The sequence below is a fragment of the Ascaphus truei genome, chromosome 6 (genome assembly GCF_040206685.1).
Source record: "Ascaphus truei isolate aAscTru1 chromosome 6, aAscTru1.hap1, whole genome shotgun sequence".
NCBI classification, from domain to species: domain Eukaryota; kingdom Metazoa; phylum Chordata; class Amphibia; order Anura; family Ascaphidae; genus Ascaphus; species Ascaphus truei.
Genome location: NC_134488.1, coordinates 48,674,198 through 48,687,894, shown reverse-complemented (window position 1 = coordinate 48,687,894; position 13,697 = coordinate 48,674,198). Strand labels below are relative to the sequence as shown.

The following is a 13,697-nucleotide window of genomic DNA, read 5'->3' as shown; positions in this document are numbered from 1 at the left end:
GTCTCCACCACACTGGGAGTCGCCACGGCCGTGGGACTTCTACGTGGCTCAGGCCGCACCAGCGCCTTCTGTCGAGGGGTCTCCTGACTCATCCGCTCCATCTCTCGGGTAAGTGACAGGGTTTCACCGCTGGGTGGTTCGCTGGCTGGCGCATCACCACCTATGACAGACTGTCCCTCTCGTCGTCCGACGAGGATGGCAATGACACCTCTGCCGGGGATCCACATCTGGTCTTCACGGCATCACTAGTGGGTATGGTTACAAAGCGGTCCCGCTCCGGTACCTCCACTTCGGGTGCTCCCCACTCCGTTGGGGTAAATCTTGGTAGTTCGGCCTTGGTCCCTACCGCAGGGTTGAAGTATGGGACCAGGTCAGCATTTCATTCAGCTCCTTTCACCTCCATAAGCGTCGCCTGAGGTCCCTCAAACGGAGCCACGATGGTGGGAAATGGTTCAGCAGGCCACAAATAGAATATACCACACTGCTGGCATCTTGCGGTGGTACTTGGCGCTGGCCCAGGTAACCTGCACTGCAAACACAGGCACCGAAGGTATTCTCGACCGTCAACCTCAACAACCAGGAAGCCTCCTGGGAGTTGGTACATAGAGACATTGCATTCAGCCATCACTTCGTTGGAGTTTGGGTCAATCAGCTTGCTAACTCGACAATTTGCTCCTTCTTTGTCGCCAGCTATGCAAGAGTGAGTGCACTGTCGCTCACTTCCTGCTCCTTTTTCAGTTTGGGTAGAGCGCTGTAATTGGCTCTCGTCGTGCCCCCTCCCTCTGGTGGAGATTAGAGGAGCGCCATTCAGACTCGGCGGGAGCCACCATTTTAACTTCGTAGCGTCACACGGGGCACTATTACACACAGCCACCATCTTTGGTGATCCCACAGCTTTTTACCATAACGCAACCCTCACTGTTTGGAAGGGGGTCCGCTTCCTGTAAACACTACACTCCATCTCTGCTCTAACCAGTGATAATTTAGCATACTCCAGGCTAGGCAAAACTCTCTCTTGTATACCGCACACGATGATGGTCCATTACAAGTGTTCTGTGTTGATAGACTGGCTGCCGGCTAGAAGTGCTTTTGGGGCTCTTCTCCCGCCGCAGCACTGGGGCGTCTCCTATTTTTGGCTGCCAGTACCGCAGACCCTTTCCAGAAGTTCCTGCTCCATGTTACCCAGTTTACTTCCTTAAGGCATCATACGATCACTCGCCTCAAGGGACTAAAACAGCTATAGCTCAGCTGCCAGCTCTGTTCACCTCTTTAGGCCAGTCTTGGGTCGTGCTGTGCGAGGTTCAGTGACCCCCTGACTACACCTAGACTCCCTCTCTCTGCAACACTTGCTCTGGAAGTACACATCTTACTGTTCCAATTCTGCTTCGCTGAAAGCCTGTCCTGATTGATCTCAGCAGCGCCTCCAAATGTAACCCTGTTTCCCCCCTCCCAATCTCACATAGGGTCTCCTAGGGGAAATACTACTCTGGTTACATCTGTCAGTGTGGTGCATACCTGCTGGTAACAGGAGGCCCGGGGTCTCCCGCATGGTGGTAAAGAGGAATAACAGGACAGGCTTCTGGGGTCTTGCCCAAATTCTACTCACAGGTGCAGCGCCTCCATCTTGTGCAGTCCCCAGCTGTGTGGGGTGAAGTCTCTGCAAAAGAACACGTCCCCCTCCTCCCAATATACTTCAGTCTCAGGCAGGTGGTATATTATAAAAGGTCAGGATGCTTTATTTTATCTTCCTTCTCCAGCAGCCACAAATCACAGCAGTTGAAGGTCTTCCCCTTCAGGATGTCCCTGAACACACTACCAGCCAAGGGCACAGAGAGTGGTTCTTGCTCTTCCCCTAACCCCTGGTGGGATAGGAGGTATTGGTTAACCCACACTCCCCAGAGGGAGGGCCTCAAGCCTTGCAGAGTCCTGACAGCTTGGTACGGGTAACCTTGCCCCTCTCACGGTAGGGACAGACTGACTAAAACAGGAAGTGCCATGCATTAAGTACAGCTCCAGTAAGCACCACCCCTGTGTCTCTAATTGGACACAAGGCCTGATGACACTACCTTCACTGACTCACTGCACTGCATGTGTGGGGAAAACCCATGATTGCTCCTGGCAAACATGCCCTTATCAGGCATGTCACGGTAGCTTATGACAAGATATAATGAACACCAAATATCTGGGTTGAACTGAACGAGGCTTAGATATAATAAAATATAATTTATTCCTTAAATAAGGTGAACACAGCAATATAGTACAATTAACAGACAAGAAGGTAACACTTACTTAGGGTTGGGGGATGGAGAAGTATCCGCTAGCAATTCTCCAGCAGTCCAGTGACATTCAAGATGGTATCAGAAGCACAACTCCAGCACAACTCAAAAACTGTAGGGTTGACACAGTTTATATACCTGTGCAACCCTATTCTTAACATTGAGCACAGCCTATTGGTGAACAATTATCTGTATCCACTCTCTAATGTGGAGACACAGACTAACAGACTAACCCATGCCCTCAGGTAACAATTAGACTGGCAGAGTTTTTTGATTGACTAATACTTAATCCCTAGACATTGGGTAACAATCAAGGCAGTTACTTTTTGATCACCGTGCTTAGGCTACTCAGCCGTCTGCCCTTCATGACTTATTAGCCTAGCAAATGGCGTCTGCATTTTCAGAACAGATCCAAAATAAAATACATATACACTTTAATATCTACACATATTAATAAGTTCCATTCTGGTGGGCTCAGTGGGTCGACCTTTGCCAGTTTTTAATGCCTACAGTGACTCCACATATTGGCCAAATATGAACTCTCTGCGACCTCCAGAACTGGAGATACAGAAATGCACTTTAAAACATTAAAATACATGCTTATAATGAAACATGGGAACAGGGCAACATACATTTTCAAGGTATAACAAAGTGCAAACCACATCCCTGGACCGCAGTCCAGTTAACCCCTTGTCTCTCTGGTGAGGTCAGGGGATGGCCATATGGGGTGCAACCCCTTTAATACCGGGCCACCCCCTTTCTCCCTCTACACCTCCCCTTCTTAATGGGTGACCTGTGGCCCACTGGCCCAAACGGGGAGTGGGGCACTGCTGGCACCCTTAACGAACTCAGTCTCAGAGGGATAGTCCTGACGTGAAAGTCCATCAGCATTGCTGTTTTCACTACCCTTTTTGTGCTGAATAGTAAACTCAAACTCTTGCAAGGCCAAGCTCCACCTTAGCAACTTGGCATTCTCCCCTGATGCCCTCTGCAGCCAACTCAGGGGGTTGTGGTCTGTGAGGACCGTGAAAGCCCTTCCATACACATAGGGCTGGAGTTTTTTTGAGTGCCCACACAATGGCCAAGCACTCTTTCTCAATGGTGGCATAGGCCTCCTCTCTGGGAAGTAGTTTTCGGCTGAGGTACACCACAGGGTGCTCTCTACCGTCGTCCCCCACTTGGCTCAACACAGCCCCAATGCCATAGTCCGAGGCATCAGTCTGTATGAGGAAATGTTTGGTATAGTCTGGGGCAGCCAGTATGGGGGCCCCAGCAAGCGCAGTTTTCAGTGCCTGGAAAGCAGTTTCACAGGCAGGAGTCCAGGTGATAAGCCCAGGCAGTTGCTTCTTAGTCAAATCAGTCAGGGGTTTGGCCACGGCGCTGTACTGTGGGACAAACTTCCTATAGTACCATGCGGTGCCCAAAAATGCCATGACCTGTTTCTTGGTTTTTGGAACAGGCCACTGAACTATGGCTTCTACCTTGGCTGGCTCTGGTTTGAGGTGACCTCCACCCACCCTGTGCCCCAAGTACAGGACCTCTGCCATCCCTACCATACACTTAGTGGGTTTCAAGGTAAGCCCAGCCTCCCTGATCCTATCTAGCACCGCAGCTACATGTCCTAAATGGGAGTCCCAAGAATTACTAAAGACAGCACTGTCATCTAAGTAAGCCCTGGCACAGCTCTGCAACCCTTCCAGTAACCTATTGACCAGGCGTTGGAAGGTAGCCGGGGCATTCTTCATCCCAAATGGCATCACCAAAAACTCAGAGGTCACTTGGAATGATGAATGCTGACTTCTCCCTAGCCTCCAGGGTCAGTGCGATTTGCTTATAGCCTTTGCTCAAATCCATAGTGGTCAGATACTTTGCCCCCCGCGAGTTCATCTAGTAACTCATCCATGCGGGGCATGGGGTAGGCATCTGACACCGTCCCAGCGTTGAGCAAGCGGTAGTCCACACAAAACCGGGTGGTCTTGTCCTTCTTAGGAACTAGGACTACCGGGCTTGCCCAAGGACTCTGGGACGGAGTAATAACCCCTAGGGTCAGCATCTCCTCTATCTCCCTCTACATACTGGTCTTGACCTCTGCTGACACTCTATAAGCGTGCTTATGCAGAGGCCGCAGGTCCCCTGTGAGCACTGGGTGTTTTGTGAGATGTGTGGTCCCTGGCATGTCAGTGAAGAGGGCCCCATACTTAGCTAGCATGTCCCTGGCTTCTCCCTTCTGCCTAGCACTTAACTGTGCCCCTATCTCCACCTGTTCCACAGTGTGTCCCTGCCTAGCCTCCCCTAGGAGATCAGGCAGAGCATTGCTCGCCGGATCCTCCAGCAGTGGGCTACAAATGGCCATCACTGCTCCCATACTCTGTGCTCTGTATTCCTTCAACATATTAACATGATATGTCTTATGCCTCTCAGGCTCTACCTGTACAACGTAGTTGTACTCATTCACCTTTTGGATGACCGGGTACGGTCCCGACCAGGCAGCCATCAACTTGTTCTCCCGAGTGGGTTTGAGAACAAGCACCTGCTGTCCTGGGATGAATTCTCTGCTACGGGCATTCCTGTCATACCATTGCTTTTGCGTGGTCTGAGCGGCCCTGAGGTGGTCCTGGGCCACCCCCATGAGCATCTCTAACCGGTCTCGGAGATCTACTACATACTGGATCACTGAAGCAGCAGTAGCCTCCCCTTCCCATCCCTCACGGAATAGGTCCAGAGGTCCACGTACCCTGCGGCCATATCGTAGCTCGAAGGGGGAGAAGCCTGTAGATTCCTGCGGTACCTCTCGATAGGCAAACAAGTGCTGTAAATGAATCTCCCAGTCTTTCCCCTCCGCCTCTATAAAGGTCCGAAGCATCTGCTTCAGGGTCCCGTTAAACCTCTCACATAATCCGTTTGTCTGGGGATGGTAAGGGGTAGTGCGCCGGTGCTGGACACCGCATGCATCCCAGAGACAATGTAACAGTTCACTCATGAACTGCGACCCCTGATCGGTTAGGATCTCCCTAGGGAAACCTACCCTAGAAAAAATGTTCAGTAAAGCTGCTGCCACTGTCTTGGCATCTATGGTGCCAAGTGCTACCACCTCAGGGTACCGGGTGGCAAAATCCACCACCGTGAGGATGTAGCACTTCCCTGACCTGCTAGGAATCATAAGGGGTCCTATAAGATCCATTGCTACTTTCTGGAAGGGTTCCCCTATTATCGGTAGGGGTTTCAGGGGTGCCATCACACGGTTGCCCGCCTTACCCACTCGCTGGCAGGCATCACAAGGACGGCAGAAAGTACCTACATCTCGAGATGCCCCCGGCCAGTAGTAACGCTGTAATAACCGGGCTCGCGTTCTGTTGACCCCCTGATGTCCCGCTAACGGAATAGAGTGAGCTACCCGTAACAGTTGCTGTCGGTACCCCTGGGGCACTACTAGCTGTCGCTTACCAGTCAATCCCTCCTCTATCCCTGGGTTCCCTTCTTCTCTATACAGGAGTCCCTTATGCCATAGGCAGTGCTCAGTGCCTTCCCCTGCCTGAGATTCGGACGCCCGAAGTCTCACGCCTGCCAAGGTAGGGTCTGTCTTCACTGCCGCCCTAAACTGGGCTCCTAATTCTGGCCACCCCCCAGTCATGTCATTGTCCGGAGAATGGGGAAGGGTGAGGGGAAACAGTAAGTCAGTCTGTGGTTGCAACTGATCCTGGCTTACCTCCCCAGGCTCCTCTGCGCCCTCCGCTAACGTTGGTCCCAAAGGCTGGGGGACTGGCGCCGCCGCCATTGCCGCTGTCTGGCTCCGGGTAACCGCCGCCACTGCAGCGGGTTTGGGCACTCGGTCATAGGTGCAGGTCATCGGTCCCAGATCGTTGCCAAGAAGAACATCGGCATCCAAACCGGGTAAAAACCCCACCTCCCGCACACCCTGGCCCTCCCCCAATCCAAAAAGATTCTGGCCACTTGCAAGAAACGTGGCTCTCCGTCGGCCACAGTGATCTGTATCCCAGGGCCTGGGATCAATTCCCCTGGCCGGACCATATCAGGTCGGACCAGGGTCACTGCAGCTCCTGAATCCAGCAAGCCGGCTGCTTGCCGGTCACCGACTGTGACCGGGGTGAGATGTCTGCTCCTGTCCATCTGCTGCAGGTCCGCGCTGAGATGTCCTCCGCTCCTGGCTGTAGGCACCGATGAAACCGGGACAGGCGCTGCATGGGACGTCTCACTGGGAGTTGGTTCCATGACCGGTCCGGAGTCTGTGGTGGAAGCCACCCGCACGCGGGCTACCGGCTTCGCAGCTGGGGTGCGTTGCCCCCGATGGGGTCCGCCGGAACGCAGGGGTTCCGGGCAATCTGGTCTGATGTGACCAGGGTGGATGCAGTTGTAGCACCGGCGTTCGTGCTGGAGCTCCCCCGCCTTCGGTGGACTGCTGCCTGCAGGCGGCCTCTGAGTCCATTGGGGGGTATTGGCAGACTTTCTGACCGCCACCGCTGCCTCGGCTACTGTTTTGGCGGTCATCAGGGCTCGGCTTGCCACATAGTCATCTGCAAGCCTCGCCGCCTCCTGGTAAGTCTTGGGCTTCTTGTCGTACACCCAAGTCCTCACCGCCGACAGGCACTGCTCCATGAGCTGCTCCTGAAAGATGAGGTCCAGCAGGCGTTGGTAAGTCCGTGCCTCATAGCCCTCCACCCAGCGTATCCCGTACAAAGCCATGCGGGTCACGTAGGTTACATAGGACTCCTGGGGTTGCCTCTCTTCCTGACGGAATTTACCCCGGTAGGCTTCAGGGGTAAAACCGTACTGAAACAGTAACAGTTCTTTCAGGTGGTCATAGTCATCAGCATACTCATCTGGAAGCGCCATCGTCTGCTTAGCCAAGCCGGACAGTAAGGGGTCCAAACGTGCAACCCTATGCTGGGGAAGCACTTTGTACCGCCGGCACTGCGTTTCAAAGTTCTTTAAGAAACTGTCAATCTGGTCAGTGCCTTCCACGAACTTGGTGAGACTGTGCTGGTCCAGCTTGAGTTCATCTGTGTTGGGTTGGACAGGGGGGCAATAAGCGGGTCTGTTAACTGCCATAGTGATAAACTGCAGCCGCTCCTCCGGTGTCCCTCTGTCTTCCCACGCAGTAATCAGTGCCAACATTTCAGGGGTGAACAGACTGGTAGCCGCAGCAACCAGTACCCCTCCTGTTGCACTGCTCCCGGGAGGTGCACTCGTTCCCTCCCCGAGATTCCGCTGCCTCGGCACTGGGTTCCTTCCCTGATCTCCGGGTGGCTATAAAAGGGCAAGCTGAGCCGTATCCTGAGGCTCTGCAAGCCGGGCTTCATAGTCACCGATTGCGTCAACCATGTCTGCGAACTCCTGGTTCTCATAGGGCAGTCCATATTCACGGCACTTGTCCTTCAGCTGAGCTCGGGTCCACATGTTGGATGAGCCTTCAGCCTCGCTCATTGTTCAGTCGCAGCAGTGAGGTGGTGTTACAACTTGTGTTAACTGTTGCACTACTGCGTGTTCAATATCTTTAGTCCCAGGAACTTGCACTTACCATCAAGTTCCTACTATGTTACAGTATCCCGCAGTATACTGTAACACAGGTCCAGTTCAATCCCACCGCTTGCCACCAGTTAATTATAGAGCTTGTCACGGTAGCTTATGACAAGATATAATGAACACCAAATATCTGGGTTGAACTGAACGAGGCTTAGATATAATAAAATATAATTTATTCCTTAAATAAGGTGAACACAGCAATATAGTACAATTAACAGACAAGAAGGTAACACTTACTTAGGGTTGGGGGATGGAGAAGTATCCGCTAGCAATTCTCCAGCAGTCCAGTGACATTCAAGATGGTATCAGAAGCACAACTCCAGCACAACTCAAAAACTGTAGGGTTGACACAGTTTATATACCTGTGCAACCCTATTCTTAACATTGAGCACAGCCTATTGGTGAACAATTATCTGTATCCACTCTCTAATGTGGAGACACAGACTAACAGACTAACCCATGCCCTCAGGTAACAATTAGACTGACAGAGTTTGTTGATTGACTAATACTTAATCCCTAGACATTGGGTAACAATCAAGGCAGTTACTTTTTGATCACCGTGCTTAGGCTACTCAGCCGTCTGCCCTTCATGACTTATTAGCCTAGCAAATGGCGTCTGCATTTTCAGAACAGATCCAAAATAAAATACATGTACACTTTAATATCTACACATATTAATAAGTTCCATTCTGGTGGGCTCAGTGGGTCGACCTTTGCCAGTTTTTAATGCCTACAGTGACTCCACATATTGGCCAAATATGAACTCTCTGCGACCTCCAGAACTGGAGATACAGAAATGCACTTTAAAACATTAAAATACATCCTTATAATGAAACATGGGAACAGGGGAACATACATTTTCAAGGTATAACAAAGTGCAAACCTCATCCCTGGACCGCAGTCCAGTTAACCTCTTGTCTCTCTGGTGAGGTCAGGGGATGACCATATGGGATGCAACCCCTTTAATACCGGGCCACCCCCTTTCTCCCTCTACAAGGTATCACTGCCAAGGGAGGAGGGCAGACCTATAGCCCCAAAACTACCAAGGGCTACACTTATATTGTCAGACCCTGGGTTATAGCCATACCCAGGTTCCCGGGCCCCTCTCCCCACCCCCTGTGTATATTATATCCCTGATACTGTGTCAGACCCTGGGTTATACCCGTACCCAGGTTCCTGGGCCCCTCTCCCCTCCCCCTGTGTATATTATATCCCTTATCCTGTGTCAGACCCCGGGTTATACCCGTACCCAGGTTCCCGGGCCCCTCTCCCCTCCCCCTGTGTATATTATATCCCTTATCCTGTGTCAGACCCCGGATTATACCCATACCCAGGTTCCCGGGCCCCTCTCCCCTCCCCCTGTGTATATTATATCCCTTATCCTGTGTCAGACCCCGGGTTATATCCGTACCCAGGTTCCCGGGGCCCTCTCCCCACCCCCTGTGTATATTATATCCCTGATACTGTGTCAGACCCCGGGTTATATCCGTACTCACGTTCCCGGGCCCCTCTCCCCTCCCCCTGTGTATAGTATATCCCTGATACTGTGTCAGACCCCGGGTTATATCCGTACCCAGGTTCCCGGGGCCCTCTCCCCTCCCCCTGTGTATATGATATCCCTTATCCTGTGTCAGACCCCGAGTTATACCCGTACCCAGGTTCCCGGGGCCCTCTCCCCGCCCCCTGTGTATATTATCTCCCTTATCCTGTGTCAGACCCCGGATTATACCCGTACCCAGGTTCCCGGGGCCCTCTCCCCGCCCCCTGTGTATATTATATCCCTTATCCTGTGTCAGACACCGGGTTATACCCGTACCCAGGTTCCTGGGCCCCTCTCCCCTGTCTATATTATATCCCTTATCCTGTGTCAGACCCCGGGTTATACCCGTACCCAGGTTCCCGGGGCCCTCTCCCCACCCCCTGTGTATATTATATCCCTGATACTGTGTCAGACCCCGGGTTATATCCGTACCCAGGTTCCCGGGCCCCTCTCCCTTCCCCCTGTGTATATTATATCCCTGATACTGTGTCAGACCCCGGGTTATACCCGTACCCAGGTTCCCGGGCCCCTCTCCCCTCCCCCTGTGTATATTATATCCCTTATCCTGTGTCAGACCCTGGGTTATACCCGTACCCAGGTTCCCAGGGCCCTCTCCCCTCCCCCTGTGTATATTATCTCCCTTATCCTGTGTCAGACCCCGAGTTATATCCGTACCCAGGTTCCCGGGCCCCTCTCCCTTCCCCCTGTGTATATTATATCCCTGATACTGTGTCAGACCCCGGGTTATACCCGTACCCAGGTTCCCGGGCCCCTCTCCCCTCCCCCTGTGTATATTATATCCCTTATCCTGTGTCAGACCCTGGGTTATACCCGTACCCAGGTTCCCGGGGCCCTCTCCCCTCCCCCTGTGTATATTATCTCCCTTATCCTGTGTCAGACCCCGAGTTATATCCGTACCCAGGTTCCCGGGCCCCTCTCCCCTCCCCCTGTGTATATTATATCCCTTATCCTGTGTCAGACCCCGAGTTATACCCGTACCCAGGTTCCCGGGGCCCTCTCCCCGCCCCCTGTTTATATTATCTCCCTTATCCTGTGTCAGACCCCGGATTATACCCGTACCCAGGTTCCCGGGGCCCTCTCCCCGCCCCCTGTGTATATTATATCCCTTATCCTGTGTCAGACACCGGGTTATACCCGTACCCAGGTTCCTGGGCCCCTCTCCCCTGTCTATATTATATCCCTTATCCTGTGTCAGACCCTGGGTTATACCCGTACCCAGGTTCCCGGGCCCCTCTCCCTTCCCCCTGTGTATATTATATCCCTGATACTGTGTCAGACCCCGGGTTATACCCGTACCCAGGTTCCCGGGCCCCTCTCCCCTCCCCCTGTGTATATTATATCCCTTATCCTGTGTCAGACCCTGGGTTATACCCGTACCCAGGTTCCCAGGGCCCTCTCCCCTCCCCCTGTGTATATTATCTCCCTTATCCTGTGTCAGACCCCGAGTTATATCCGTACCCAGGTTCCCGGGCCCCTCTCCCTTCCCCCTGTGTATATTATATCCCTGATACTGTGTCAGACCCCGGGTTATACCCGTACCCAGGTTCCCGGGCCCCTCTCCCCTCCCCCTGTGTATATTATATCCCTTATCCTGTGTCAGACCCTGGGTTATACCCGTACCCAGGTTCCCGGGGCCCTCTCCCCTCCCCCTGTGTATATTATCTCCCTTATCCTGTGTCAGACCCCGAGTTATATCCGTACCCAGGTTCCCGGGCCCCTCTCCCCTCCCCCTGTGTATATTATATCCCTTATCCTGTGTCAGACCCCGGGTTATACCCGTACCCAGGTTCCCGGGGCCCTCTCCCCTCCCCCTGTGTATATTATCTCCCTTATCCTGTCAGACCCCGAGTTATACCCGTACCCAGGTTCCCGGGCCCCTCTCCCCTCCCCCTGTGTATATTATCTCCCTTATCCTGTGTCAGACCCCGAGTTATACCCGTACCCAGGTTCCCGGGCCACTCCCCGTCCCTGTGTATATTATATCCCTGATACTGTGTAGGATTTCGGATTATACTCGTACCCAGGTTCCCGGGCCCCTCTCCCCGTCCCCTGTGTATATTATATCCCTGATACTGTGTCAGACCCCGGATTATACTAATACCCAGGTTCCCGGGCCCCTCTCCCCTGTATATATTATAGCCCTGATACTGTGTCAGACCCCGAGTTATACCCGTACCCAGGTTCCCGGGCCCCTCTCCCCGCCCGCGCTCCCGCGGAGATAACAGGACAGGACACATAAGATGGCGCACAGTTGTCGGTGGCGGTTCCCCGCGCGGCCCGGGACCGGCCGGAGGTTGGGGGCCCGGCACAGGATGGCGGCCGTGCTGCAGCCCCGGGAGGAGGAGGAGGGAGAGAGTGGAGTCTCCCCCGGGGCGGGGGGCAGTGCGGTCCCCCCCGGGGTAGGGGGCGGTGGCAGTGGGTTCCCCCCCGGGGTAGGGGGCGGTGGGGTCCCCCCCGGGGGCAGCGCCTGGAGTTGGGGGGTCGGGCCCGGGTATGACGCAGCGCTGCAGGTCTCCGCCGCTATCGGGAGCAACTTGAGGAGATTCCGGGACGTGTCCGGGGGGAGCAGCGGAGAGGTGAGAGGGGGGGGGGGGGACAAGGGGGTGTGGGAGAGGGGGGACAAGGGGTGTGAGAGAGGGGGGCCAAGGGGGTGTGAGAGAGGGGGACAAGGGGGTGTGAGAGAGGGGGGCCAGGGGGGGGACAAGGGTGTGAGGGGGGACAAGGGTGTGAGGGGGGACAAGGAGGTGTGAGAGTTGGGGGACAAGGGGGTGTGAGAGTTGGGGGACAAGGGGGTGTGAGGGGACAAGGGGGTGTGAGGGGGACAACAAGGGGGCGTGAGGGGACAGGGGGGACTAGTGGGTGTGAGAGGGGACAAGGGGGTGTGAGAGGGGGGACAAGGGGGTGTGAGAGGGGGGACAAGGGGGTGTGAGAGGTGTGAGGGGACAAGGTGAGAGTTGAGGGACAAGGGGGTGTGAGAGTTGGGGGACAAGGGGGTGTGAGAGGTGTGAGGGGACAAGGTGAGAGTTGAGGGACAAGGGGGTGTGAGAGTTGGGGGACAAGGGGGTGTGAGAGTTGGGGGACAAGGGGGTGTGAGAGTTGGGGGACAAGGGGGAGTGAGAGTTGGGGGACAAGGGGGTGTGAGAGTTGGGGGACAAGGGGGTGTGAGAGTTGGGGGACAAGGGGGTGTGAGAGTTGGGGGACAAGGGGGTGTGAGAGTTGGGGGACAAGGGGGTGTGAGGGGGACAACAGGGGGCGTGAGAGGGGACAGGGGGGGACAAGTGGGTGTGAGGGGGGACAGGGGGGCCAAGGGTGTGTGTGAGGGGGCCAAGGGTGTGTGTGAGGGGGGCCAAGGGTGTGTGTGAGGGGGGCCAAGGGGGCCAAGGGTGTGTGTGAGGGGGGCCAAGGGGGTGTGTGAGGGGGGCCAAGGGGGTGTGTGAGGGGGGCCAAGGGGGTGTGAGAGTTGGGGTGTGTGTGGGAGGGGTGGGTGTGAGGGGGGGGACAAGGGAGTGTGAGAGGGGGGACAAGGGGGTGTGAGAGGGGGGACAAGGGGGTGTGAGAGGGGGGACAAGGGGGTGTGAGAGGGGGGACAAGGGGGTGTGAGAGGGGGGACAAGGGGGTGTGAGAGGTGTGAGGGGACAAGGTGAGAGTTGAGGGACAAGGGGTGTGAGAGTTGGGGGACAAGGGGGTGTGAGGGGGGGCAGGGGTGGGTGTGTTTGTGTGAGGGGGACAGGAGTGTGGATGTGTGTGGGGGGAGACGTGTGTGTGTGTGTGTGTGTGTGGGGGGGGGGGAGACTGGTGGTGCGTGTGTGTATGTGTGATGAGACACGTGGTGTGTGGGGGGGGACGGGTGTGTGGGGGGGGACGGGTGTGTGTGGGGACGGGGCGGGGGTGTGTGTGTGGGGGGGGGGACGGGTGTGTGTGTGTGGGGGGGGAGACGTGTGTGTGTGTGTGTGTGTGTGTGTGTGTGTGTGTGTGTGTGTGCGCGTGTGTGTGTGGGGGGGAGACGTGTGTGTGTGTGTGTGTGTGTGTGTGTGAAGACTGGGGTGTGTGTGTGTGTGTGTGGGGGGGGGGAGACTGGGGTGCGTGTGTGGGGGGAGACTGGGGTGCGTGTGTTTGTGGGGGGGGACGTGTGTGTGTGTGTGTGTGTGTGTGTGTGTGTGTGTGTGTGTGTGTGTGTGTGTGTGTGGGGGGGGGGAGACGTAGACGTGTGTGTGGGGGGGGGGACGGGGGTGTGTGTGGGGGGGACGGGTGTGTGTGTGGGGGGACGGGGGTGTGTGTGGGGGGGACGGGGGTGTGTGTGGGGGGGGACGGGGGTGTGT

At 55.2% G+C, this 13,697-nt stretch overlaps 1 protein-coding gene across 1 annotated transcript in view; it reads left to right on the top strand.

Moving 5' to 3' along the window:
• Nucleotides 1-11,523: 11,523 nt before the first annotated feature.
• The window catches only part of KMT2A (lysine methyltransferase 2A), a 102,827-nt gene continuing 100,653 nt past the window's right edge, over nucleotides 11,524-13,697 (top strand). Inside the window, 1 exon segment of the mRNA XM_075604199.1 lies at nucleotides 11,524-11,954. Within this exon segment, the coding sequence (XP_075460314.1) occupies nucleotides 11,619-11,954 (336 nt within the window). The 5' untranslated portion in view covers nucleotides 11,524-11,618.